Source organism: Melopsittacus undulatus, chromosome 8 (genome assembly GCF_012275295.1).
Source record: "Melopsittacus undulatus isolate bMelUnd1 chromosome 8, bMelUnd1.mat.Z, whole genome shotgun sequence".
In the NCBI taxonomy this organism is placed as follows: Eukaryota; Metazoa; Chordata; class Aves; order Psittaciformes; family Psittaculidae; genus Melopsittacus; species Melopsittacus undulatus.
This window is the reverse complement of record NC_047534.1, coordinates 7,643,169-7,670,432: the sequence shown is the minus strand read 5'-3', so window position 1 is coordinate 7,670,432 and position 27,264 is coordinate 7,643,169. Positions and strand designations below refer to the sequence as shown.

Here is a 27,264-nt window from a genome sequence, read left to right as displayed (position 1 = left end):
TAGCTGCTGTGATTAAGTTACCAAAGTTAGCTCTCTGAAAGTGTTTCCAAGTGGTTTGAAAAGCATGTATTTGATATAATTTGATGTATTTGTAATTTGATGTAATAGGTTGGGTGTTTTTTTTTGGGGACAGCTGATCTTTTTTAAGGTCTTAACTATCAATGAAAAGAGGTTGCTTTTGCTTTTTAATTTATTTTTGTCACTTCAGTTGCTTTCAGTACAGTTTCTCAGGGTGACTGTAAGTAAGAGCATGATTACTTGCATCTGATGTAATTTGTATGCAATGTTTTATTAATACAGATGAATGTTTAGGTTTTTTAATTTACTATATTGTCTGTTTCAGGGTACCATTTATTATGACCAGAAACATACTTCTTGGTATTCAGGCGACTGGGTAAATGATGTCAAAGAAGGATGGGGAATGAGACGGTAAATGTCATAGCACTCGTTCTTGTCTTCATATTTTTTATTTTACGTCTATTATCATACAGTTTCTCGTGTTGTTTAAAATTGATACACATGCTACCATTTCACAGTAGTGTGAACTTTCTGTAGTGGGATACATAATTGTACAAGCTGCTTTATAATAATAAATTAGACCTTCTCTATAACTTACATTTTTATGGTGATATATTTCTACTGCTCATTCCCACAAACAAATGTCTAAACACAAAATGCAAAATCAGGTTTGGTAAACCACAAATCAACATTTTAAAAACAAATAAATGATTTGTACAAATTGAGCTACTTTTGTGAATAGATGAATTATTTGTGGAATTATACATAGAACAGTACTTTGATTATCTATGGTGAAGACTCTTTGGAAAAAAATAACTGGTTAATATTTTTACAGTGGTCTATAAGTTAAAAATAGTAGGTAAACAGAGGGTGCAATCAAGCATTTTGTATGTGTGTCACAGTGAGCCAACTTTGAAATTAATGCTTATATTTAGCTTTAATAAATTCTGAATTCATTACCGGTGAGTTTTGTATAAACCTTGCTTTCATAAGTTCCACTTAGAATTTAGTATGAATGAATCATTAACTTTTATTATTTTCTTCCAGCTATAAGTCTGGAAATATCTATGAAGGTCAGTGGGAGAAAAATGTACGTCATGGAAAAGGAAGAATGAGATGGTTGACAGTTAATCAAGAGTATATGGGACAGTGGGTGCATGGCATACAGGTAGTAGTTTTTTCCTCAGCAACCTCTTTAGTTCAGCATCTGTCCATTGCTCTAGTAAAACTAGATAAGGGAGTTTCGTGCCATATCAAAAGAGCTTTCTATGTTTTTTGCCAGTTGAGATAGTGTAAGTATGCTTTTTAACATAAGCTGATGCTCATAAGAAGTGTGCAGTACTTGCATTGCTAAGAGGCTGTTGACTTAGCCTTATAAAATAATAATTTAATACTCTAATGGAAAATATGAATCTTTTTAATTAAAAAAAGATCAGTTAAGTGTGACTATACTTAGCTTGAGATATGACTTCAGTAGTGAGTAAATATATGTAGTAATATATGTCTGTTGTCACCTATGAAATATTAGACCATGCTGTTAAGGTTTCATGATGGAAGGAGACGATTTCTGGAATTTTCTGTTCCTTCCATTTACTATTCTGTTGGGAAAAGAACGTGAGCTACTTTCTCTTGTCTTTTCACTCTGCATAAAATTGTTAAGAAGGAGTCTAGCTTTTGGAACATCATGAGTCTGTCTGGCATAGTGTTCCTCACCTGCCTGTTCAGTACTACAGGGATTCAGGCAGGAAGGGTGCCTTTAGGAGTCCTGTTGGTAGAGCTTGCTCAAGCATGTGTTGATTCAGTGTATCCTCTGAGCACTTCTCCCATGCGCCTTTGGAGAATATGGTTCTGAGTATTGTTTGAAGTACTGCAGCTATCAGCTGGGTGCTTTTATTTGAGAGCTTTGCCAGCTGTGACTTAAAAGGAATTCTCTTTTTTCAAAGTCTGGACCTGTAGCAGTAGTAGCTTGTCTGCAGATGTTTGGTTTTTTCTTAGACACATGAACTGTTTTTCAGCACGGGTATGGGATCCACATCTGGTTTTTGAAGAGAATGCCTGCATCTCAGTATCCTTTAAGAAATGAATACATAGGTGATTTTGTAAATGGGAAACGACATGGACATGGGAAGTTCATATATGCCAGTGGAGCGGTGTATGATGGTGAATGGGTTTGTAATAAGAAGCATGGCAAGGTGAGTATTGACAAGTAAAAAGACAGAACTACAGACAGCACCAAAGGAGTCAGTTCTGCTCTGTATGGCAGACCTCCTGAATTCTGTACAGAAAACTACATCCAATTTGCATTGCGGATGGAATCCCAACATAACATCCCACTGAAAGCAGTAGGAATCCTTCCAAGGACCTTGCTGGGCCACAGATTTGACTACATGGTTAGGTGCCTGTTGTGTGTATAAAGAAATACATTTTACTGTGAAGATTTTGAGTATAATAGGTATGTCTGGATTTTTTGCAGTGGTTGGCTTTTCAAAACCGAACAGATATAGAGGCAGTACTTCATCCTAGCAGAGTACTTCAACTAATAGATGACTAAGTACTTTCTAAAAAATGGGGAGGGAAAATTATTTTGCTTTATTTTATGTATTGCATTGTAGCCAAGATTCTTAAAAAGAAATTTGATTGAGAGCATAAGTAATATTTTTAATTTTGTTAATTTCAATATAAATCAAAGATCATAATCTCTCTGTAGGGCAAGTTTGTCTTCAAGAATGGCCGTGTTTATAAAGGAGAGTTCATAGATGATAACATGGTGGAATATCCTGCTTTTCTGGTGAATGCAATGAACATGAAAGGGCTGAATTCCATTTGCACAGAAAATCATTTTGGCACTGGTAAGTAGCTTAAGAAAACAAATTCTATCCAGTTGACATTTTGTTTTTACTATAATGTGAAGCTGTTTGTACTTACTCAAGAGCCAGACATATTTCTTCAAAGAACTTTGATAAACATGAGAGTTATCTTAATTATTAATGACTTTTGCTCCTATACTTCCCGTTTCCTGCACATGACACTTTGAGTTGATTGACACATCCACACTACATCTCGTAATGCTTTTTGACCACTCTTGTCTGAAGGTTTCATAACTTATGTAATACTAGCATTTCCTTTTGGCTAGGTGTTGGATTTGACAGAATTACCCTTCAGTTGTTATGCTGTTGATTATGACATCTCTACACCTCACTGTAAATGAAGTTATTCTTCTCAGTTCGAAGTCACTAAGATAGGAAGGAATAATACGTTTAATTTTCCCTCTCTCTCTGTATATATATATGTATAACTTCATTTTAGTTTATTCTAATTTATTTTATTTGTGTGGTAGAAAATACCACAATCATCAGTGGCTCAGAAGATACTTCTATTCTGGAATTCAGTACTGAGTTGGATATATCTTTATTGCTTGACTTGTTGCCAGAGGAGGAGAGATGGGAAGAACTGAAACAAGTAAGAGTTTACTGTTTGATATCTTCAGTTTTTCCCTGTAGTGTACTTCATGTTATTTTATTTCTGGTTTATTTTATTAAAATAACTCATTTCATTAAAGAATTTTTTGAAAATCTGAAGGCCAGAAAACCAGAAAGAGTTAATAGACAGTATTGCCTCTTCCTGAGGCTTTTTTGGAATACAATAAAATATGTTATATCTGAAAGGGCATTCAACAACTCCCTTTAGCTACTGTGAGGTTTGTCTGCTGACAGACTAATTTATTTTTATTGATCATAAAAATATATAGCTGCATTTCAGTAGTGTGATCATGAATGCTTAACCAGGGATATCCTCTTTGAAGCTACAAGATGGAAAGCATTATATGCCCAGTTATAGGATCAGTATGAGCTGATACTTTCTGTGAGATGATGCTGAAAACATATCCTGCTTTATTTAGGTAGAATTTGCTGTGTTGAGGCATATTACAGAACTGAGAAGAATTTACACCTTCTACAGTAGCTTAGGCTGCGATTATTCTTTTGACAACACCTTCCTCATGACTAAGCTCCAATTTTGGAGATTTCTGAAGGACTGCCAGTTTCATCACTCCAACATCAGTCTTGCTGAAATGGATCGGATATTGAGGGGTTTGTATTTCTGTTGTTTGTGGTCTAGAATCTAGGAACTGTAATAGTAAGCTGTGGAGAAATGGAGTGGCAAGTTCTACTGATAGCTCAACACTGGTAGTTAGGTGTCCCTGAGTGAGTACTTCTGTGCTTGTGACTTCTCAGTGGATGCATTAACACTTCTCCAGGCACTTCACGTGCTTAGGTGGGAAAATGTAAAATTAAAATAGCCATTAAAAATTTGTTCTGAAGAGCCACCTATTCAAAACTTGTATTCACCCTGGTCTTGCCTTTACTGTTACATGTAGTTTGAAGAGGTCCGAGAAAGAGAAGAAATAAGTCTTCCAGTGCTTTTAACTTTGGTTTGCATGTAGTATGGGTTTTTTTATTTCCATAGAGCCAGTTAAACAACCAGTTCTATTTTAGACCTGCACCAGAAGCACTGTGGTGTCCCTAGTATGTAAAAGGTTTAACTCTAACTTTGCTTCCCCTTGCACGCCTGTATGCTGAATAGATGTATTTCTAGAAAGAGAGAATTTGATAGAATTCAGCTGTAGGTGGATGACTCTCCCTTGGGCTTGTTGTTTGGAAGTGATGCTGTGTCTGATCTGATTCTTCCAGCAGTGTTGTTACTGTGTGATAGGTAGAGATGGAGAAGCATTTTAATGTACATTATAGCAATAGAGATTTATTTATTCAATGTTTTTTTAGGAGATAAAACACCAGTTGAGGAGATACATTGTCCACATGAGACTTTACTGTTCAGAACATTTTTATCTTACCTTATTCGCCTAGCATTTCATATCTATCATGAAGAACACAAGTAAGTTTTTAATCTTATAATGAAATTTATTTCAGTGTAATCAGTTTGAGTCTTTCCCAGACAAGAGTATTTTTGTTTCAACTGTAGAGAGAACAGTCCTTATCTGAGTAAGTGTTTCTTAGAAATGATGTCCAGGAACGTTATTCCCACTGCCTGTTACGTCCAAGGTAAGTAACGGCATTTCTCCTGTGCAGAATTCATCAATTCGTACCACATACATCACAGTTTTACTGTAACCATTTATTTTTTTCCTGATTAATTTTTAAAGGTACCTTATTTTCTGAACAAAGATGTACAGTTCTGGTCATGAACAGCTACATTGACAAATGCTGGGAAATATACAGAGCCTTTTGTAGACCAAGTACCAGACCTCCATTTGAGCTCACGATGAAAATGAGGCACTTCCTTTGGATGTTGAACGTAATAACCTCTATTTCTTTATTTTGTGTGCTTGTAAGAGATTTATTTGTTCAGTTTGTATGAGTGTTTTAAAATACTCCCTGTGACTTCTGCCCTGTTGAAAAGGTAGGAGTGATATGTTATTTGTAGAAACTGTCCACCAAACATTAAAGGGACAGTTACTCTGCAGAAATTATTTATGAACTTGTGCAGGAATGAATTCTGACTTTGTACTGACGATTTCAAATAACCAAATCTTAAAACACATTTGTCTAAGGAAATAAAAATGTTTTTGCTTCCTTCCTCCCCACCCTGTAGAGTGAGTATGTGGAGATGTCTTCCTGGTAGAACTCAGACTGGAAACCTTCTGAAATAATACAGTAATGTATTAATATAGTTCAAGATGAAGATTAGATTCCTTATGAATATTCAGTAATTCAGGGACACATGAAGATTACACTGAAGCTAGGGATCAATTCCCATTGATAGGCTCAGGTTTGGTCACTGTCACTGGTTAAATCCAAGCCTTTTTTCACGGGGAAAAAAAAAAAAGCAGATGGCAAGATTGTGAAAGCTCATAAATTTTTTTTTTAAAAATTACAATTATTTCTTAACACTATTTTTGCAGTCTTGCAGGAATTCCCATTGACTTCAGTAAGGCCAGTATTTTACTTTGTCATTGATTGTCTATGTGGAAGTATAGAATAGAATCACAGAATAATTTGGGTTGTAAGGGACCTTCAAAGGTCACCTAATCCAATCTCCCTGCCATGAGCAGGGACATCTTCAACTAGGTCAGGTTGCTCAGAGCCACATTCAGCCTGGCCTTGAATGTCTCCAGGAATGGTGCATCCAGCACCTCTCTGGCAACCTGTGCCAGCCTTTTACGACCCTCATTGTAAAAATCTTTTTCCTCCAGTCCAGCCTGAGTCTCCCTTCTTTTCATTTAAAACCATCACCCTTCTTCCTGTCACAACAAGCCCTGCTAAAAAGTCTCTCCTCATCTTCATATAGGCCCCTATTCATAACTGAAAGGCTGCAATAAGGTCTCCCTGGGGCCTTCTCCAGGAAGGACAATCCCAACTCTGTCAAGCCTTTCCTCTTAGGAGAGGTGCTCCAGCCCTCTGATCATGTGAAACAATTAGAAACTTTGACACAGATTTGAAAGGGAGTTAGATTAGATCCATGTGGGAATGCCTTGAGTGCTACTAACATGTAATGCTTAATCTTACCCAGGATTTTAAACTTCTCAGCAAACAATTAACTCCTTCAAAACTTGTGGAAATACTTGTCAAAGATGGTCCCACTCAACCTGATAGCAGTAACACCAACCTGGAGCTGGAGGTGTGTATGGAAAAAAGTATCATACTTCATTACTTTTAAAAACTGTTGCAATTACTGTTCTGTCTGCAAGGACAGGATGAAATTAATTTAGTAAAAAAAATAGAGTACAAACTTCAGCCTCTATTTCTGTCCTTCTTTGTTTTGGCTATACCTTCTAGTTTAGTTCATGTACTTCTGTGTTTTTCTTACTATTTTACTCTTAGTATAGTTTCAGCATACCTGACCATACAAATAACTCTTAAGGCTGCCATAACCCAGAGGGCATTCTCCATTCCTAGGAGACTGCTGCTAGTAATAGATCAGTCTGTGAGGCAGTTGCTTTACAATGTGTGTGTCCAGTGATTTTGCAGGGATGAATGTCAGCACTTCCAGCTGCCAAGGTGTGCACAGGAAATACTAAGATGTGTTAATAATTAAGATGTGAACACACTGATCCTGAAAATCTGGAGATCCAAGAAACCTGATGTGTCAAGTGCTGCCATCTCAGTGAGGTAGAAGACTTATGCTGCCTGACAGCTGGCCTGCTACTGAAGGCCTTTGCCCTTAAAGAATTGGCTCTGGCTTGGTGATGGTCTGTTGTAAATGGCTATACTGAATTTATTGTTTTAAACAATGTCTGATAAACTGAACACACAAGTGTAAGTCTTACTGAAGCATTCACTATACATCCATTTCTGGGGCTCCTGGAAGCACTGTATGCAATTAAAATTTTGGGTAATAGTTAATAATTTGTTAGAGAAATTTCTCATAGCTCCAAACACAGCAAAAATCTATGCAGTATTTTATTTCAATATGACTTGTATAAGGCATGACACAGGATATCACTTCTGAATTTTTTGAGTTTGGGCTGTTTTCAGTTTTTCTTCAGGAGGGATGTTTGATTGGATAAATGAGGGCAGTGAGGCTTTGCAAACAATCAGTTGAGTTCTTTGCTTGCTCAGGTACATATTAACTGCCAGTTAACAAATGGATTTTGCAAAAATGAGTGAATTATCACTGTGTTTGTTCCACTCTAGTTAGTTTTTCTCGAATTTGTCGAAGCTCTTCTTTCCTGTGCGTTGGTGTATGTTACCAGTGATATGATTAAGGAGCAAGAAGCTTGTGAGAATGAGAACAGAACTAACTTTAGAATGGAGGTTCTCCCCAAGAAAACCACATCTGTCTCTCTGTTCCCAGACTATTCTCTGTCCCAGGTAAAGTTGGTAGAGACCTGTTGAATATATCCACTGAGAGGGTGAAGTCTGGCCCTGCAAATATTCTGTTTCCTGAACATAGAAACCACTTTTCTCTTTTTGCATAAACAGTCATTTGATTGGGTCCTACTGCCTTTCCTGCTTGCTGATGCCTTTAACATCGGTATAGTCAGTTTTAACATATTTGCACATTTTCCTAATTAACTCTAAATACACATAAGGTGCCTGCAAGTTTTTGGTGTTTGAAGGAGAATTGGCAGATTGGTTGACTGGTGGAAGAGACACACCTCTTCTAAGTCAAGTGTCTAAAATTGCACTGTAGAAATGTCATTGCAGTTGTTCTACGTATCAGGTTCACTGTTTCCAGCAGTTAAGCTATGCTTTTTTCTTTTTGATAGACACTTGAATAAGGGTTTTGTCAGTTGTAAGATGCTGCCTGTGCCACTGGAGCAATTTGGATGCACAGGGGAGTTGGAGGCATGAGTTAGAATTGTTATTATTTGGAATTATGCACAAGATAGAAGTATTTTATTAATTCAAAGAGCATTCACAAACACCTAATTTCACACTGTCAACCAGTAGTGTCACTGAACACCACCACTCCCATTCCTTCATGAATTGTACTGATTCTATGGAACCTATTTCCTTGCATCACTGGAAGAATTAACGCAGCTGCACAGTGAAATGGTCCGGTTAAAAAAGTCAGATTTCCAAGACCAAAAATAAAAATCTTAATTTAAAATGTACTGATGGTAAAATTCTTCTCTGTTTCCTTTTTATTAGTGCGTGTACAGTGGAACTGTACTTGATACAGACATGAATGATGACATGTCCAAGGCACCTGAGCTTTATTCATTGTTGTCTTCAAACAAAAGTTTCATAACACAGGATGAATTAAAGAAACATGAGGTATTTAAAATTAAATACAATGTGTTCCCATGCCTGGATACATGTATGAGCCTCAAAGTGGTGCATTGCCTGCCATTGCTAATAAAAGCATTTGCACTCAGCTATTTTTGTTTAGAATACTGGGTGGTAAGTTCTACATTAACTAGAACAGCAGTGAACCAAGCTACAGTCTTATCTTGTCTTGCAAGGTGGGGAAGTAAGAGGCTGGGAAGCGGGCAGAGAGATCTAAAAGCACTGGGGAAGGTAATATAATTCCTAAAATAGTTTTCAGATTTTTTCCAGCAAACTTCTCACCTTCACTGCCTTTATAATTTTGTACCCAGCTTATGACTGTAATGAGATTCTTGATATTCCAGGAACAAATACATTCTGTTTAATCTCTGTGATTTCAGAGTAAGATAGTAGGGATTACTGTTTTGTACTGGAATAATGGAAATCAGACAGAGAATTTGGAAACTTCCTGGCTTTTAGAAAATACTACCAACACAAAATTATGTTTGACCTGAGTTTTGGTGAGACATAATCAGGCTGCAGAAGATACTTGGGGTGACAGTTGGAAAGACTGCAAAGCATCAGTCTCAGATATAGTCTTGAATCTTGTTCTTTTCACTTAGTATTCTTCCTGGAGTATATTCCTGTAATCAGGAATAGAAATTAATTATTGTTTCCTCAGGACTAGATGCATGACGCAAGAACAGACAGACATGTCTAAGAATAGGAGCTCTCATTCTCTGTAGTATCTTTCACTGGCTCTGAAATAGGGTAATCCTACTTCCCTGGCTGGTATCAAAGGTGAAGTGTTATGACCAATTTGCTAATACTTGAAAGTGTGAAACATGGTTGCAATTGAAATGTTTTGAAGTAGGTATATATGCAGAATGCCTTTGGTTGGCAGAATGCTTTGTAGATAGCAATTTGCATGACTCAAATGGACATGTAATTTCACTTTCTAACTTGGACACAAGTCCAGGAATTTAGTAACTGAATTTTAAACTTCTTGCTGACCACAGAGACATTCTGAAGATAGAGAGCATCCTCTTCAGGAATTTTTCCTGGGTGAGTACTGGAGTTATAAGCATTTCTAAGCAGTGGTGATAGAGGAGATTTAGTCTTTCTACAATTTAAGAGATTATTAAAACAGCAGCTAATCATTGAAACAGCTGGATGCATTGCAGTACAGAAGGTAGCTGCATTCAGTTTGGCAATTACAAAAAGGTTTATGTTGAGCTTTCCACGCCTGCTATACACAGGTATCTGGCAAGTTTGAATCTCTGAACCTTTTGTGCTTTTTAATGAAAAGCTATCACATTTTCTGTAAAAAACAATGTAAAGACTTTTTTTAAACTAAATTCTCCTTGTTCTGTCCCACTCATCTGGGCATGGAGACAGATTGCAGTCTGCACTGTGTCTTTGTTTAAAACAAACTTTTCCTCAGTACAGAAGTATTTCAAGCACAGGTCAGATTACAATTTACATGTTTGTGCTGAAGATCAAACCTGATCTTTAACATACAGAATTACAGACTGAGTACTTTTTTTTTCTTTGGAGTACCAGATACTACCCTCTCATTTCACACAACTCATGGAGATACCGTTGTTCCATCATCACTGAGCTGGGATGCAGAAAAAGAACAAGATACCTGTCCAGGGAAGGAATTGTCAGGTAAAACAGTCCTACTGTTTGAAGACTTAACACAAAAAATCCCTCATAGCTTTTGAATGGTGAATTTTAATTGTATCTGCAGAGTGCAGCTTGTCACAAGAGGGCAGTAAAAGAACGTTAATTCTGGAGGAAAATGTTTAAATAAGATTAAATGTAGTAATTGAGATGCTTAAGAACTGACTTAAATAGTGTCCCTGATTTGTGTCACATTTTATTTGTAGGGCATCTAAAGCTGTAATTTGCATTTACTCTATGAAAAGCTCAATCTGCAAACCAGTTTTTTTTTTAATGTCTTGGACAAATAAAAGCTATTACTGCTCTGGCCTGCTTCTTTTAGTTAATGTAAGAATTACTATTAATGGTATGCCACCATTAGCTGGGATTAAGTTAATGAGAGACCAACAGTCATGCAGAAGAGAAATCAGAGCATTTTTGTATTTTGAGGCTGGTAACCTTTTTATATCATCTGCCTGATCAGCAGATCTCATTTGGGTTGTTTTTTGTGCTTATTAAAAGTTTTTCTACAGATACAGAACCTAAATCCAAGAACACAGATAGACAAGGATCTTTGTTTAGTCATCATCTCTTTCACTGAAATCTGGTGACTGAAAAGTTACAGATTGGGTTGTTTCTTCAACAACCAACCTTGTTTTTTTTTAAAGTTGTGACAATTGGATGCTTGCAGCCAATTCTTTTCTTTCAGGTAATTGCGTTCATTCCTCCATTCCCCTGTGCACAGGAGTCACAGATACTGAATTGTTGTCAGATTACTGGGGAAAACACTTATCCTAGGATTAAAGGAGAAAGTTGATATTCTTTTGATGTCATCCCAGTGACAGGTCACTCAGAACACCTGCAAAAGGGTTATTCCCTGTCACATGCATCAGTTTAATGGTTCTCACAGTTATCATCTCCTGTACCATGCAGAAGCCACACTTTCCCATTGCAGACTACCGGAGCTGAAGTACTGTAGTCCAAGCCACACTTGAAACAGAAGTGTCCTGATAAATAAACATATTTGATTTACATGTTGCAGGTGAATCGAAAGAAGACAGAACTAAACAAGATGAGCTTAGTTTGTTGCTGTGCCAGGTGCATATCTTCTTTACAGATAAGCTCTTTCCTGCTTACCAGCATGAGAAAGTGCTGTGGGAAAAAATAAGAGAAAACCGAATACGAGATGCTGAATTAGCTGAGCTGAGAAAGATCAAGGATCAGGAGCTGGCAAAGTGAGTGGTGTGGCATATCTTGAAGTAGTTTTCTACTAAGAGAATTATTCAAAATGAGAAACATGCTTTAATAAAACAGTATAGCATGGTGTAACTGGAAAACAAATGCCAGGTGTAATAAGCAACATGCAGAATGTAATTTGTGACTTCTCTTGCTGTCAGAAGTAACAAATAGAGGCTGTTCTGAGGTTACAGAACTACTCACTCTCTGGTAATTCCTGGCACTTGAGCCATGCTCTGTGAAGTGGCTATTTTTTACATACTGTAAGGCAGACTTGAAGCAGTAACTGGATAGATTTTCTGCTTCTCTACAGTATGACAGTTTATACTGGTCATACTGTGAATACAGCTGTAGTTGCTTAATCGGTATAAATCTGTCTCCCCAACTCTTAACACTACATTAAACTTAAACTTTGTTCACTCAGGATTATTGCTGGAAGAGAGGCAAAAAAGCAAGAAGCAGCTGCAGCAGCAAAAACATCTGACCCCAAGAGTGCAGATTTTAAGGAGTCAGAGGAACCTGGCACAACATCAGCATCTGCTTCAAAGGAAGAGGCACCCACAGCAGTACACCCAGTTACCAGGGCACCTGCTGGCAAGAAGAGACGGAAGAAACAAATCATCTGATGAGAACTACTGAAGCTTGAAGTAAGTAAATACTCAAAACAAAAAGAAAAACCCACAAAAGAATCACACTTGCAGTAAGGTATAAAATACAGGTATGATAAAACTGCATGCACAAATTTATTGCTGGTTTCAGATGGAAACTACTTCTATACCAAGGGTCTTGGGAAGGGGAATATAGTCACAGACATGAATGTAACCCTTTGGAAAAAAGTATTTCAGAACTCAGTATTTGACTTCACCTAAAAAGTCCCAGAAAGTTGATATAACAACAAGTATCTTGTAATGATCTTATATCCCAATTAAATGTTTTCTGCTTAAGATATGGTTTGACTAAAGTACTGCATATGAACTAGTATGTAAGAAGGTAACAAAGAATGTAAATTAAACTGAAGCAGGAGCTGCAAACAACAGGCCAACCTAGAAAGCTTTTGGAGCCAGGGGTCTTCGCTAACCACTCTAGTTTCACATTGAAGAAAGTTAGCACGATGATGCAAATGAACACAGGAAAACAAAAAGATGCTCTTAAAAGTGTAGCAATTAATAGTTTTATTTCCCAGTAAAATATTCACATAACGATAGCAGAATGGAATGGTACAGATGAATTCAGGCCAGGTTTTGTTTAGTTTGCACATAAACATTTTTAAAATCTAAAAATTTTATGATCAGAGTTTACAGATTTTAGTAGAAATTTTGATTCTTACAAAGCAAGTATTGCTTTACTATTGTCATTATTCCAGTCAATAATATGACTAATAACTTCTCATGTTGAACAAGTGTCTGACATTGACATCTTCTAATAAATCAGCCCTTTGCAGATCAATCCAAGAAGAAAATATTATTAAACTGTGTTGCACAAAGTTTCTTCACTTCTTCTGTAAAAAAGAAAATAAAAAAGGTGGTTCAGTACATGTTAGAGGAGCCTCTGCAAGCTAAACCCTGGAGATCATCAAGGAGAGAATATAATTAAATTAAAACAGAAGAAATTCTAGGAGTTTCCAATGTAGAAATACGCTTAATGTTATTCTATCTTCAGTAAGAGAAAATGAATCAAATCTGATGCTTAACACTGTCTGAAAGATGAGTTGTATTCTAAATGACTAAAATATAAATTAATTATAATTTGTGTTTGCTGTTGGCCCATTTGTCTTGTCAAACTTCTATATTGCAACAACAGGAGACCTGGCTTCAACACAAAGCAGCAGACTGTACCCCTTGTCAGGGAAGGAAGGATTAAGGGAAGCCCATTAAAATAAGTCAGTAAAACTTTTGCTTTGTGCTGTTTGGCAGAAAGCACTTCCTAAGTTTATCAGCCATAGAAACACTCATTTACTGTGTCAGGTTTGATCCTGAAAGACAATTAGAACCACGGTAAAGTCATGCCAATTTGTTCCTCTTTTGAAAAATGAGGTTGCTAGCCTTTAGTTTTGGAAAAGCTTTAATTCTTTCTTCCTATTAAAACAGAGAGCCCTGAAACTGCTGCAAGGAAAACTCAGACTTTAAGAGAAATGGTAATTTAAACGCTTGTTGCATCTTAAATGTTAATTTGTGCTCTTAGTCATAGTAAGTAATTCTCAAAGCAGCACTAGAAACAAGACAACAGTGGAATGGGGATCACTGACAGGAGAGACATTATGCATAAGTAACCTACCCATGGGTCATAGACAAGTAAAACTTAACTCAGATGTTCATCTCTCACCTATAATACACTTCATTAATTACTCCTGAGCTAAGCTCACAGAGCACTCTGTCTGCTATTATTTGAAGGAGGAAGAATGACCGATTAATAATTAAGAATGTCTGCTGAATATTTATGCTGTTCTTTGACAGATGTAGAAGGCAGTCTAAACCCTTATGCAAACTTACCTGGTCTATCATAGATCAGACCCTCTCTAGCTTTCTTGTGAGATGGATTTTATTACTTCTCCAGGGACATACATTTTAGTAGTAACTGTGTTTAAAGGTAATAAAAACAATCCTTACCATTAACTTCAATCAGATTTGCATTTTTTTGATTCAAAATAACATACAGTTCTCGCTGGTCAGACTTTTTCCCAACTACCCAGTAATCACTCATTGCCTTCACAATAATTTCCTCATCTTCATCAACTCTGAAAGAAGTTTTACAAAATAAAGAAGGTGGCAGCAAGTTCATCTTCAACAACTTTATTTGTAATCATTAAGACAGCTTACTGGCATCAATTTTTGTGGTTGTGCAGAATGAAAGAGGGACTGCCACTACTGACTTAGGCATAATTCAGCAATCCAGGATAAAGGTTTCATAAATGGCTGTGTAGGACAAATGCATCCCTAGATTAATCATTAGTGTGTCCATCAGCCACTGTCCACTGACACTCAGGCAGTCTGGAGAAAACCCCTATCCCTCCATCATGAGGACACACTACATAGAATAATCATTTGCTACACAATGACCAAATAATGAAAGTTGGAGCTTGGTGGATGGTGTGGTGATACTAATTTTTCACATATCTAACAGCTAAACCTAGAACTAAACCATGCTCAACAACTTCATAAAGCCATCACTAAACCCGTTCTTCCACAGTATGACAGAACATTCTTTATCTTTTATAGACAAATGAAAACCTTGTCCTTAAGCAGAGTGGGAGAATTGCCAGTAGTGAGAGACATCACAATTATTCAGCATTTTCATGCTGTTTTTTATAGTGACAGAGGGTTTTCTCCCACCATGAAGCACAAAGCCCACTGATAAGAAGCCAGTTATCTCCTCTGTCTGTGCCAACTGCAGGGTTTTCATTTCATCTATTGTCTAATCCCTAGAATCAGGCAGCAGTTTCAGAGGAGGGTATCATCTAGGCAGAAGCAGGTTTCCCTGTCCTTCATACTACTTTTCCTGAGATTAGCCAGGCTTAAGTGCAAAAGTGTTAGGCTTCACATTCATTTTGAGTTTGTTATGGCTTCTTCGAAGCTTCAAATAGATTAGACAGTTTCCTGGATAGAGGCCCTGGCCCTTCCTTATTTTTTTTAAAAGGACACCAAGTTTTGTTTGAAACAAACTATTTCTAAACCGACACAAAAATCCAAGCATGACCCATGTTTCACTATTTATTTCACAGAGCTCTGAATAGCCATCCATGAGCAAAAAGACATGAAAGGTTCACAAAAAAAATAAAAAAGTCTACTTGATAGAAGCAGTTACAGACTATTAAATAGTTAAGCATTACCTGGAGAAGTCGCTGTTGATGTCACCGAGAATCTTCATGAGGTCAGGGTGAACTGATGCAAGTGATACACTGGGTGTTTTCCTCATGTGAATGGTACTTTTCTCTGCCAGGTTCATGTGATTGAAATAGATAAACTTAAACTGAGGCTCCTTCTCAGCCCTAGGAAGATAAAAACCAATCAAACAAAACTGGATTTGTGAATACATGTTCTATAAGCACAGGCTTCACAGAGAATGTGTAACAATCCAGTGCAAAGCTTACTCAGACATCCTGAGGTTACCTTCACATTGAAGGGACCCAAGTACATTAAAACTTGTGGCATGATCAAACTTTATTTTAACACACTTTAAAAAGCAAGCCTGCAAAACCAGCCAGTTACCCCTTCTGCTGCTTAGGCTGCTACTAGACATGGGGGAATCTAAAGGCCTTGTCCCACTTCCCAAGAATAGTTTTCTCTAATGAGCTGTTTTTTCTCTGTCCCCATGTTGTTTCTTTGCTGCTCTATCTTGTGCCAGTCCAATGTGGTTTCAGTGGATGGTGGGTCTCCCATTTGACCAATAAGTAATCTACTCACATCTCTGTTATGTTACAATCAAAAGAAAGAACTCCTCCATGATCCAGGCTATTAGATTTCCCCCCATCATATGTGTGGGCTAAGCAAGAGACTATTTTCAAACTCCTGCCTCAGCAGTCTCCTTCATTTCCTCTCCTATTAAGTTAATATAAAATCTGCTGCTCAGAAATGTAGTTTTGGTAAAAGTCACAACAAATTCAGACTGGCAGAAACTGGCTATAGCAGTTGGTACTTCAGGCTATGTATTATTCAGAATCAAGGAGATAACTGTGATGACACCACTCACCTTAGCAAACAACTAGATACCCTTGCTCTTTCCTGTCACCCAGATGCATGAGTGTCAAGAAACTGTATCATGTTTTCAGGACACCATGGCATTAAACTTTAAAAGAGTTAAAGCTGCCAAAGCCAGTCCCAGGTGACATGAAAAAAACCCCAACTTTAATGATTTAGTAGATTGGCACAGTTTCAGGCACATCCTGTTCTATACCCTGCGATTTTGCTGATTTGGCATGCTTATCACCAAGCTCAGTCACACACCTATCTTTGCTTCAGTTCCTCTTGTGTTGTCATATGCGATACTGCTCTGGCTTCCCCAACTAACAAATCAATCTAAAAATAAGTACAATTTTATGGAAAGTCAACTGTAGTTTTAACTGAAGTATAAGAAAAGTTAGAAAGTATGCACTGAAGTTTAGATTTTGCAGGAACTGCTACTTTTTGACTTCAACATGGGGACACTGACAGATGATCACACCATTTCAGTTGGCATTTTTGCCATTTTGTATGGATTTCTGCAAGCACAGTAATCTCTAAAACTCATCATCTCCATGGGTCAGCTAGTTTCGGTTCACATATAAAAGAAGCAAAACCCAGAAGTTTCACATCTTGTGTATCTGTATAACTTGCTGACAGCAGGGGAATGATGAGGCAGAATCACAAGTGGTAATAGTGAGATTTAGCTTAATATTTGCAATTTTTTCTGCAACAAAGAAAAAGGTTTCTGCCACGCAGTGAACATCCATTCCTAATAATGAATATGTTGCTACTTCAGGGAGACCTGAATATGCAAAACTAGGCACTTCAGAAATGCTTAAAATGCAGAAAGGTAGACAGACACTGTTTAAAGAATACAGTCAACTCGATGCTTTCAACATTTGGGCTCATGTTGCCATTATTTAAGCAGTTCATTAAACCTAATTTTTAACCAACTCCTGAGGGACTGCAAAAGGAACAGAAGTGTCGCACAAACCCTGATATTCTCTTGTTGATGTTGTATTGTTCACATATATCTGATGCTAGCACGGTGAGTTGAGGCCCAACAATGCTGTCCAGTTTACGACAGAACTCCAGTGTAGGTGGAATCGAAGCTGGGTGGTGGGTAAAGAAAAGGGAGAGGTGAGAGTCTTCTCTCACAGTTGAAGGTACAGTTTCTACAGCTGTTTTCTTTAAACATCCGTGAGAGTCCTGGGACAGATTTCTACATTAATTATAACCTTATGGATGACTTTGAAGTGCACTGCTAACTGAAGCAATATTCAGTCATTTTATTGCATAAATTAAGTTATACTACTGGAAGAAAAATCCAATTACTGATAAAAACCCTTGAGTGAAGAGACTCAAATAAGAAATTACTGCCAGTATTTTTCAAGAGTAAACCAAGTTGCATGTAATAGCATTTTGTACTATGTTTTGCCAAAGAAGTGATGCTAATAGGTACTTACCATCAATCATAAAGCAGACAGCTGCACTCATGGCCTGGAACAAAAAAGTTAAAGCAAAAAAAGCCATTTACAACAGGTTACCTCAGCTACCTCAAATAAATGACAATACTTCAGTGAGGCCACATATGGTAAGCCAGTTTAAAAAAAAACACTATTTTAAAGGTAACACTTCAATAGGATAACCTCTTATGATTTTGAAATTCAGCTCACTTAACAGTTTTTAAATTGTTAGAAATGCACTGTCTGAAAGAAGCTTGCATTTCATTAAAAAAAATTAAGGGGTGCCTTTTTTAGTGATTATTCATAATTTTTATTGATTAATGCTACATAAGGTGAGGTATAAAACCACTTTAAATAACTGAAAGCTGGTATTTTGTTTTAATGAAAAACCTGTTTGTTTTGGGGAGAGTGCAGGAGAGGAGAAAAGAGGGTTCAGGCTTTAAATCTTGAGAAACAGCAGAAACTTTTCTGTCTTTCTGCTTTAATCTCATATCAATGCATCTTTCTATACAATTAATAAATACTTCAGATCATTGTATACAGAGTCCTAGTTCTGTGGAATAATCGTAGAGAAAGATGTAATACCTTATAAACAATTAAATGAAGCTCTTCATAAGTGTCATCAGTATTAACAAATATTTTGGGGAAACGGCATTTTGCTTCTGGATCGTTCAGATTTAAAGGTCCAGTAAGAAACCTAGAAAATAATTCAACAGGTCAGATGTGATCAATTTTTTATTGCAGTTTTCCCTATTTAATATATATAATGAAACTAGCAATACTTACATGTATGACTATATTTTAATTGAGTTTTCAGCTATCCAGATAAGCATAGAACACTCAACTTATTAACTTATTAACACTTATTAACTCATAGTTTTGCAGAAGTATTTGCATATATGCTCCAAAGAGTTATAGAAACAGGATCAGAAAGCCAGAATAATGCTAAGGAAAGAAACCACTCAGATCATCAAAATAACAACAACAGAACTCATTCCACATTCAAGTTTTGACTATCTTTAAAACACCTTTTTCTGTTGCTACTGGGAAAGCACTTTTCCTTTGCTATCCAACAGTACATTCACATCAGATTTATGTAGAACAGTAGTATATTAGAAGCACCTAAACTTGGGGGACAGAGGGTGCAACAATGAGTGTGTGCCAGTAGCTTGATCCCAAAAGAATACAATAAATCAGGCAAGAGGAAATACCACAATTAAAGAAAAATGTCCAAACCCACAATTACTCAAAATCACATTGCACAGCTGCTCAGTACAGGATCACCCACTCTGACATGCTGAGTACAGAGGAAAAGTAAATAGATAAAGCCCTAGATTAAATCTACATCTTTGTCTGAAGTGCCTGACTGAGAAGAAACAACTGGAACAGTTTCAAGACTTTTCATGACGTACAAGAACAGTGAGGAAGAAAATAAGTGTGCAGTACTGTTAATGAAGGCTTTTCTCTCTTTTCCCCCTCCAGAGGTCAGTTTTACATTGCACCGACTACCATGCGATGCACTGGAATGAACTGTGTGGAATATGTACTCATAACACATGTGCTCATCCTTGAAGGAAGCAGCAGTAGATGGTGACAGTAAACAAGAGCTACCTTCCATAGTGTTGTAGATTTCCTGGCATTTCAGCACGTATTGGAGAATCTCTTCCTGCTAACTGAAGCAAAAAAGAACACACAGAAGAAAAACCAGTTTAGAGGTATTTTCTGTTACATTTTGCATTTATTAAATTTTAAAACATAGCTTATGGTGCTTCTTGATGAGGGAAGGGGTAATTACTCCAAGTGGTCTTATGGCATTCCATGCTGCACTTTGCCATTAAGCCAAAGTGATTCATTTGCAGTCCTGAGCAGTCATCAGTAAACTCCCCATCACCATTCCTTATTCAAATTATCCCCACAATTAATGTTGTAAGCATTAAGTGCAAATACTACTGAGTTTGGTAAAGTGGCCTGAAAGCAATACATCCCAGAATTCCTAAACTAAAGTTTAAGTGGGGAAGAGGGAATTGTGGGGAAGATACTCTTCTTTAGTACTTTAACTTTAGTACTTTTAGCAGTACTAGAGGAACAGAAAGAAAAGAACAAAAAAGAAATAAACCCCAAATGAACAATAAGCTCCATGACTCTCCCCCAACTTCCCCCCACCCCAAAAAAAGAAACAACTACCACACCTCAGGCTCCATGTGCCTTGGAAACAGAGATGTCGTGAGATACTTGTACAAAATCCTCATGTCATCTTGTTCCAGTCCACTCCTAGATCATCGGTGAGGGAAAGAAACAAGGCATGTTTGAGCTGCAGTTCAGATCACACATTTCCCTCTAACCAAAACAAAGAATACCAAACTAAGGTAGCAATGTTTCAGTGTCTCGGAAGATTAAACACCAGAACATCAATTTTAATGAAATATTATTTGCTAAATACAAAACACATAAATAGCTGTAAACTGGAAGAGAAATAGGAATCATATTTAAACAAACAAAGATCGCGTTTGCTATCTTAAGTCCATCTTCAAGTAGAACTCTTCACAAGCACTGCAACTTTCTGGTTCAGAACCATTTAAAGAACAATCCTTTAATTAACCTTCTCTACTAAAAGGTGCTACAGAAGAAATTGTGTATACGCTGCAGGGCCTCTTGCAATGAAATCGACAAGGACACTTCTCTAGTTGCTCCCCAGGTCAACTGGCACATAATTATTTGGTACAGGTCAGAGAATTTAAAGCTAGAGACCAATGCCTTTCTTACACACTTTTTCACTCATCCTACCCTTCAGGATTCATCAGCTTTGCTTTATGGCACTTATTTGTAGGATGAGAAATCAAAGAAACACAAAAGAATTACTGAAGTACCTACCAGATAAGCTGGTCATTATACAGAAATGCAGTATACTTGACTATGCTCAGGCTTTCTTCCATCCTATTAATAAATGACTGAATTTTCAAATAAGTCATTTTATCCAGTGGAAAGAAGCTGATTCCACAAAACACATCCAGCAGATCGCAAGACTGTAAATGCAGTGTCTGCAAGTACTAAGATAACAATGACAGTTTTTTAGAGTTCAGAAAACTTCCAACATGTAGATTTAAATGACAAATTTGAGTCTAATCCCCAGTAATCTAGAAACCCCTTCCAGTTCTGCTTGTATGACATAAAACCTTTGTGTGGGGATAGACCTTAGTAGGGCCTGTGGCAACGGAACAATAGCACAAGGGGTAACGGTTTTAAACAAAAAGAGGGGAGATTCAGGACAGACACAAGGAAGAACTGTTTTATGATGAGGGTAGTGCAACGCTGGCACCAGTTGCCCAGAGAGGTGGTATATGCCCCATCCCTGGAAACATTGAGGAGGTTGGAAAGGGCTCTGACCTGGTTGAAGATGCCCCTGCCCATGACAATGCACAAACCATTCTATGATTCTGCGTGTGAGTGTGTGAATATGATTCCAGCTGTCAGCTTGCTATTGTTTAGTCACAGTGATGACAGCTTTTACATCTACCTCAAGGTCTTTTAAGAATATAAGAAAGCACAGCTTGTCTTATTACTATTCAATTTCAGGAGTAACTCCGTAGAAATAAAAAGTCCATTAGCTTTCCATGTGCAAAGGAAAAGATAATTCCTATTACTCTCCTTCACAGACTGTAACCTTTACCAAGAGATTTCAAATGCACTATCAAGTGCTTTGCTCTGTAAAAGATGAGTTATCCAATGGCTCCCTCTACAGTCATCTCACATTACCAAAAAAACCCAAGTAGTAAACTACTTATAAACAGTATCACAGATCTTTGTCACAGTTTATAATCTAAGTCTCATTTCCTCTCCGTTTCAGTGCAGTTCAAGCCTGCCAGCAACACACAGCTAATTCTTTCCATAGGGTTGTAGCAGAACAACTTGCACAACCAAAGTTTTTAAGCATTTCTAATTTCCCAGTGAAAAAAGGAACAACTGTTCCTTGGACTTCTTTCTGTTATACAAATCTGTAGCCATTACTGTTTAATCTTCAGTAGGAACTTCCAAGAAATTTAATGTTTTAAAGATAAAAATCTATTAATTTTTTGCCATATCCTTTTTAATTTAGTGTAGACAGAAGTGTACACCAGTTAATCAAGTACTCCTGGTGCCAAATGTTCATTCTGAAGTCTACACCACTCTTATAGAAAAAAAGGCAAAACCCCACAAGCAAAACCTGTGCTGTTGTTACACTGTCACAACACTGTGTTACTTTAAAAACCTGTTACAAGAGCAAAATTTTAAACACCAGTATTATTGTGTCTACACTCCATCATTATCAGAGATATCAATATTCACATCTCTGCCACAACAGAATTAACTGCTGACAGCAGTCCTGTTTCCATACACACAAACAAGGAAAATGGGGGCAGGCAGGCAGACATTGGATGCCATCCTGTACAGCTTGATGAAACTCTTCAGAAAGGAACTCCAAATTCTGCCAGACATGACTATTCAGTTACCTTATGTGAAAAATGCCTGAATAATATTTGATTGATTTCTTGCTCAGAGACAGGTTTTGTTAACCATCCTTTCACTAACACATTAGCTTTTGAAGACTGAGATTAAAATCTGAAGACTAGTTACAACAAAGGCACGATTTCCTAAAAAGCTTATTAGCCATGACTACTAATTCTACATGTGAGGTGGAAAGAATAAGGGGGAAGTTAAAAATTACAGCTATCCATTACTTCACAGTTCTATGGGACTTTTAAGTCTGTGCATGCAGGTTCTGGGATCTCCATCCCCTGGATATTTCCAGGACTCAACCAGCCAAATCCCTGTGCAATCTACTTTTAATTCAGTGTTACCCTAACTTTGAGGAGAAGACTGATCTGCATAACTTCTCCATATTCCTTCCAACCCTAGTGATTCCGCAGCAGTTACTCTAGTAGGTCTGCACAGATTATCATCACATTTATAACCAGTTCAAATGTTGAAACAGCACTTCCGAAGAACAAACATTCATCAGAAAAATCATGCAACAGCTAACCCATTCCATCAAGCCATAACCCTGAAGTTGTGTTTCAGCTCCACTTAAAGAACTCACTACATTAGTAGGAATCAGAAGTCTTCGAAAAAAAAAGAGTAACCAGATTTGTTGTGTTGACACTATACTTGTTCTACTGCCTATGTTTTATACTCACACTACAGCCACCTAAGAGAAGATGTTTGCATTTTATTTCCAAAGTAGAAATAGACTGTATGTGCCTGAAAAATAAGGTCTTACCCGATGGAAGAATTTCTCTAGTCTCTCCTTGAGAACTTTCACACCTCCATCTTCCATGGCTTTCAGGAATGTGCCATTGAAAAGCTAATTGTTAAAAGAGAAAAAACAATCAGTTGATGAATCATTTACAGTAATTTAGCACTAGATCACAATACAGCTCCCACTTCTCAATATCTGAACTCCACATAGATTCAAATGTACCCCTTTATTGAAAAAAACATCTCTCAAATTTGCAGGGTCCAGATATGTATGGCAGCAGAGGCAACATGAGAGAAGGAAAAGAAATTTTTTGATGGTAGAGAAATTACTTATGTGGCTTAAGTATCTTATGCGCTTGTTTTGTAAAAGCTCAGATTCACGGCCTTTATCCAGCATTGTTTCTTCAACAGATATCTAATACCATCAAAATCAAATGCTTAGTAGTGTAACTGCCCATGAAAGAAGAAATCTGGACTTCGCAGAAATTAGAAGGCTTTTATTTTTACAATAAGCTAACAAACTAGCACAAGTAACTTTATTATGAAAGTACAGCACAAGCTTTATTATTCTCTTCCATCAACACCATTACAGATGTTGCTCTCAGGAAGAGATGAGCTTGCACATCCATATGGTACCATGAGGATCAATTCCTCTGCCCAGAAGAGATGCCTGTAGTAATTAACTTTACCTTGTACATGCTGTAGCACTGCTGTAGGACCGAACTATACACCTTGTCCTGCAGAAAAGAGAGCAGGACATAAGACATAAGCAGAGGCAGAATTTCAAATGTTTTGGCTGAGCTGACCATAATCTGTTTTCAAAGGGCCAGCAAACACATGAATTGGAGAAATCAATCTCTGAAAAGTTAAACTGCATTTTCAGCCAGTGTCCAGAAATTTCTTTGTACTTATAAAATCCTATTGCAATAAAGGGAGTCCCTTCCCCCTCTTTGATTTGATACCAAAAGCATCTTGTTAACTCATGCACAAGATACCAGTTACAAATATAGCCCTTCCCTAACACCAGTGGTCAGTGAAAACAAATTTATTTCTAACAGGTTTTCTTTTCATCCAGGCCAAAGGCTAAAGTTGGTGGGACACCACAGCAGGTTTTTATTGCACTAGGATCTTAACCCAGATAAAAAAAGGACTATTTGTCTGGCAAAACAGCATGCCTATGACAGCAATCTTTTTCTTAGAACATAACAAGGAACAGAACTAGTGCACACCATAATGAATGGAGGCAGCAGAAGCATCAGCTTCAGCTATCATCCCACCTGACCAACCAGTATATGGTTAAGCTGAACTAATGATACTGTAGTCTGGACAAGAACTCCCATGATAGTTGAGCTGTTTGTTTTTCCAGATTATTAGCAAAGATTACTAGCAGCCTTAAGAAGTAACACGTATACATAAACCTACTAAAAATACACTGATTTTAGGTTGTTGGAAGAGCTTTATTAAACAGATCCCAATAATTATGTGCCCATTCCAAGCTAAAAGCTGCATATTTCACTGATGCTTGTTGGGACTGCCATATGGATAATTCTCTGTCTTGCTCTCTTCATTAAACCCTATTGCCCTTTTTTCATTTATGGATATATATAAAATCAATTTGGCAGCAATTCAGGAAGAATCAAACTAAGATACTTCTGAAGTTACTCTTGTAATACAATATATCCCATTAGAAAACAAACAAAAAAAAAAAAAAGGAAGAGTTCAGTGTTACCAATAATTCTTCTTCCTGATATTCATAGACTGGCTTTCCATCTTTGTGTTTTTCTATGATAGGATTCCGTACAACCTAGAAAGTGGAACAGGCTGGTATTAGACAATGCAGAATGCATTGAGAACATTGCGATACAGTGTTTTAGAAGCATGCATATCACGTGCATAAGTACCATGACCATCCAGAAGTTTTCTTCAGGTTCATGGAAAAACTGTCTGTTCTTTTGCGTATGTAGGGATTTTGCAGGTTTTGTTGGACTGAAGGTCCTGGAAAGAAAACATGTATGTAGACACAGAAATTTATACACACTCACAAAAAGGAAACATACGATTGGGAAATTTAAACTACTAGTGCTAATATAATGACCCATGCCATCAGACTTCATACCTTGTGAACTGTACTATAGCTTCACAGAGTCCCACATTTCTAATTTTTTCATTCTTTTCTACTTCATTTGGGTGATAGAAGAGAATCTTCTTTTCTTCCTAAAATTTGAGAAAAGAATCAAGGCAAATGGATTTTAACAGAATTGGAGTTAAAGAATACTGGGTCCATGGTTTGTTCAGGTTTAACTTTAATCCCTTAAATCCCTAGGGAGAATTTTATCTTGTACCTAAACAGGTTTCTGCAATAACAGATAAAAGGCATATTTAAGCACTTTTAAGCAGTCAGTCATCCCGAGAGATCTCAAAATGCTTTATAAATTGAAGGCTCTCGAAATCATAGGCCCCAGTCACTTCATAGCTAGTTCAAAGCAAGGCTAGCTTCAAAGCCACATCAAACCATGGCTAGCTTCACAGCTAGCTCAGATTGCTTAAGGCCTCGTCCAGTCAAGTTTTAAAAATCTCCAAAGATGAAGATTCCACACTTTTCCAGGCCCTGCTCTGCTGTTTGACAACTTCACTATGAAGAATTTTCTCTTTTATCTCATTATAATTTCACTTGCTGGACTTCCATTACCTCTCATCCTGACTCATTACCTCAAGAACCTGACTCCATCATCTATAGCCATCCTTTAGACAGGTGAAGACAGCCATCAGACTCCCTTCCACATCCACTCCCTTCTCCAGACTGCACAGATCCCATTATCTAAGGCTTAGCTGGCACATCACATACTGCAGCTGCTTGACTGACTCAGGGGACCTCCACTGGGCTTGCTCCAGTTGGGCAGTATTTTTCCTACTCCAGGAAGCCTCAGAGGAACACAGTGCACACTGGCAGCCTCACAAGTGCTGAGGAGGGGGAAAGCAACCACTTCACTTGACCTGCTAACACACTCTCACTCACACACCCCACTTTCACTGCCACAGGGGCACACTGCTGATTCATGTACAACCTGGTCATTAGGACTCTCTGGTCCTGTTTTGCAAAGCTGCTTTCTAACCAGTCGGCCTCTGGCCTTTCACCATGAACAAGATTATTTCATCCAACATACAGAACTTTGCATTTGCCTTCATTGTGCTCCACAGTGTTTCTGCTAGCCCATTTGCTCAGCTTGCTGAGGGTGCCTTTGAAAAGCAGCCCAGCATATCTCCCTGGTTTGGAGTGCACCAGGGGCTTATAGAAGAGGCACTCAGTCTCATTGCCCTGCTCATTAATAAATGCACTGCCCTGTTCAAAAACTGTTAAAACTGAAGATTATCACGTGAACCATACAATATGCTGTTATCTATAAACAGAGACTGTAGCTTCTTGATTTACTTATTAAAGATCACAATGGCAAAAAATACTACCAATAACTTGAATTTTGCCAAGTTAAACACTAACCTTTCTACCATGTTGTATCGAACTGAAGAAAATTATTCTCAGAAAAAGTTACTGCATCAGTAAAACGTAGTTACTAACAGACCAGCTCCCCAGCTGCAGTATTCTGCGTGCTGTTGAAAGCACACTCGGTCTCTATTCCTCTTTAGTTTGAAGCAGAAACACATGTGGCACTAGTCCCCAGCCCCATTGAAGGCGGCTGATCCCGAGACTCAGGTGCCGGTAAGGCGCCCGCGGGCAGGGTAAGGCATGGCAGGCCGCAGCTCCCTCCGCCCCAGCACCGCTCCGCGCCCAGAGACCGCCTTTGTTCGGGGATGTTCCGCTGGGACAAGCATTAAGACCGCGGGTACATACTGCGGCCAAAGCCTCTAAGAGGGACAGCATAGCCGAGACAGCAGCCGGGGGGGGGGGGGGGGGGGGGGGGGGGGGGGAGAGAGGGGGCCCTGCGGCAACCGAGACCAGTACAGAGCCGGGCAGGGAGGGAACCCTCCTCTCCCCACAATCCCGGTGCGCAACCCCCGCCTCCAGTACCTCTCCCTCCTTGGGCCCCAATTTGGGGTTGTAGATGAAGAAACTGAGCAGAGTCGGAGCGAGCTGTTTCTCCTGTCCAGCTCCCCCCGCCGCCGCCGTCGCCATACTGAGCCTGAAGCGAAAGCGCTTGGGGCCAGCAGCCGCCACACACCATCGGGGAGCAGCCCTGAACCCTCCGCCGGCACCGTCCCCACAGCACTTCCGCCTTCTGCGCCCGTCCCGGAAGAGCACGGCGCCAG

The 27,264-nt window shown here is 38.2% G+C and overlaps 2 protein-coding genes across 2 annotated transcripts in view; one reads left to right on the top strand and one right to left on the bottom strand.

Moving 5' to 3' along the window:
- Positions 1-19,400, top strand: part of RSPH10B (radial spoke head 10 homolog B) — a 22,399-nt gene extending 2,999 nt beyond the window's left edge. The window contains exons 5-21 of the mRNA XM_034065328.1: positions 344-429; positions 1,066-1,186; positions 2,034-2,210; positions 2,726-2,867; positions 3,356-3,477; positions 3,917-4,106; positions 4,797-4,908; positions 4,996-5,075; positions 5,177-5,328; positions 6,544-6,651; positions 7,668-7,844; positions 8,628-8,753; positions 9,764-9,809; positions 10,308-10,415; positions 11,452-11,644; positions 12,070-12,292; positions 19,252-19,400. Of these exons, the coding sequence (XP_033921219.1) occupies positions 344-429; positions 1,066-1,186; positions 2,034-2,210; positions 2,726-2,867; positions 3,356-3,477; positions 3,917-4,106; positions 4,797-4,908; positions 4,996-5,075; positions 5,177-5,328; positions 6,544-6,651; positions 7,668-7,844; positions 8,628-8,753; positions 9,764-9,809; positions 10,308-10,415; positions 11,452-11,644; positions 12,070-12,271 (2,142 nt within the window). The 3' untranslated portion in view covers positions 12,272-12,292; positions 19,252-19,400. The remainder of the gene's footprint in view (positions 1-343; positions 430-1,065; positions 1,187-2,033; positions 2,211-2,725; positions 2,868-3,355; positions 3,478-3,916; positions 4,107-4,796; positions 4,909-4,995; positions 5,076-5,176; positions 5,329-6,543; positions 6,652-7,667; positions 7,845-8,627; positions 8,754-9,763; positions 9,810-10,307; positions 10,416-11,451; positions 11,645-12,069; positions 12,293-19,251) is intronic.
- Positions 12,806-27,264, bottom strand: CCZ1 (CCZ1 homolog, vacuolar protein trafficking and biogenesis associated). Its single transcript, XM_005145289.4, has 15 exons — positions 27,026-27,264; positions 25,118-25,215; positions 24,903-24,996; positions 24,731-24,805; positions 23,691-23,738; positions 23,024-23,107; positions 20,641-20,816; positions 19,959-20,040; positions 19,381-19,442; positions 18,355-18,466; positions 17,770-17,803; positions 17,298-17,415; positions 15,472-15,630; positions 14,252-14,379; positions 12,806-13,143 (listed from the first exon to the last, which is right to left on the bottom strand). Exons 1-15 carry the CDS (start codon positions 27,128-27,130, stop codon positions 13,088-13,090), a joined length of 1,431 nt encoding a protein of 476 aa, XP_005145346.1. The 5' UTR covers positions 27,131-27,264; the 3' UTR covers positions 12,806-13,087.

Excerpts from the sequence above, each read along its gene's own strand:
- CCZ1 (XM_005145289.4), bottom strand. The coding sequence starts at position 27,130 with ATGGCGACGGCGGCGGCGGGGGGAGCTGGACAGGAGAAACAGCTCGCT. Across the intron at positions 23,108-23,690 it reads AGTGCTACAGCATGTACAAG|CTTTTCAATGGCACATTCCT; the intron begins GTAAAGTTAATT and ends TTTAACAATTAG. Across the intron at positions 20,041-20,640 it reads TATAATGACCAGCTTATCTG|GAGTGGACTGGAACAAGATG; the intron begins GTAGGTACTTCA and ends CCGATGATCTAG.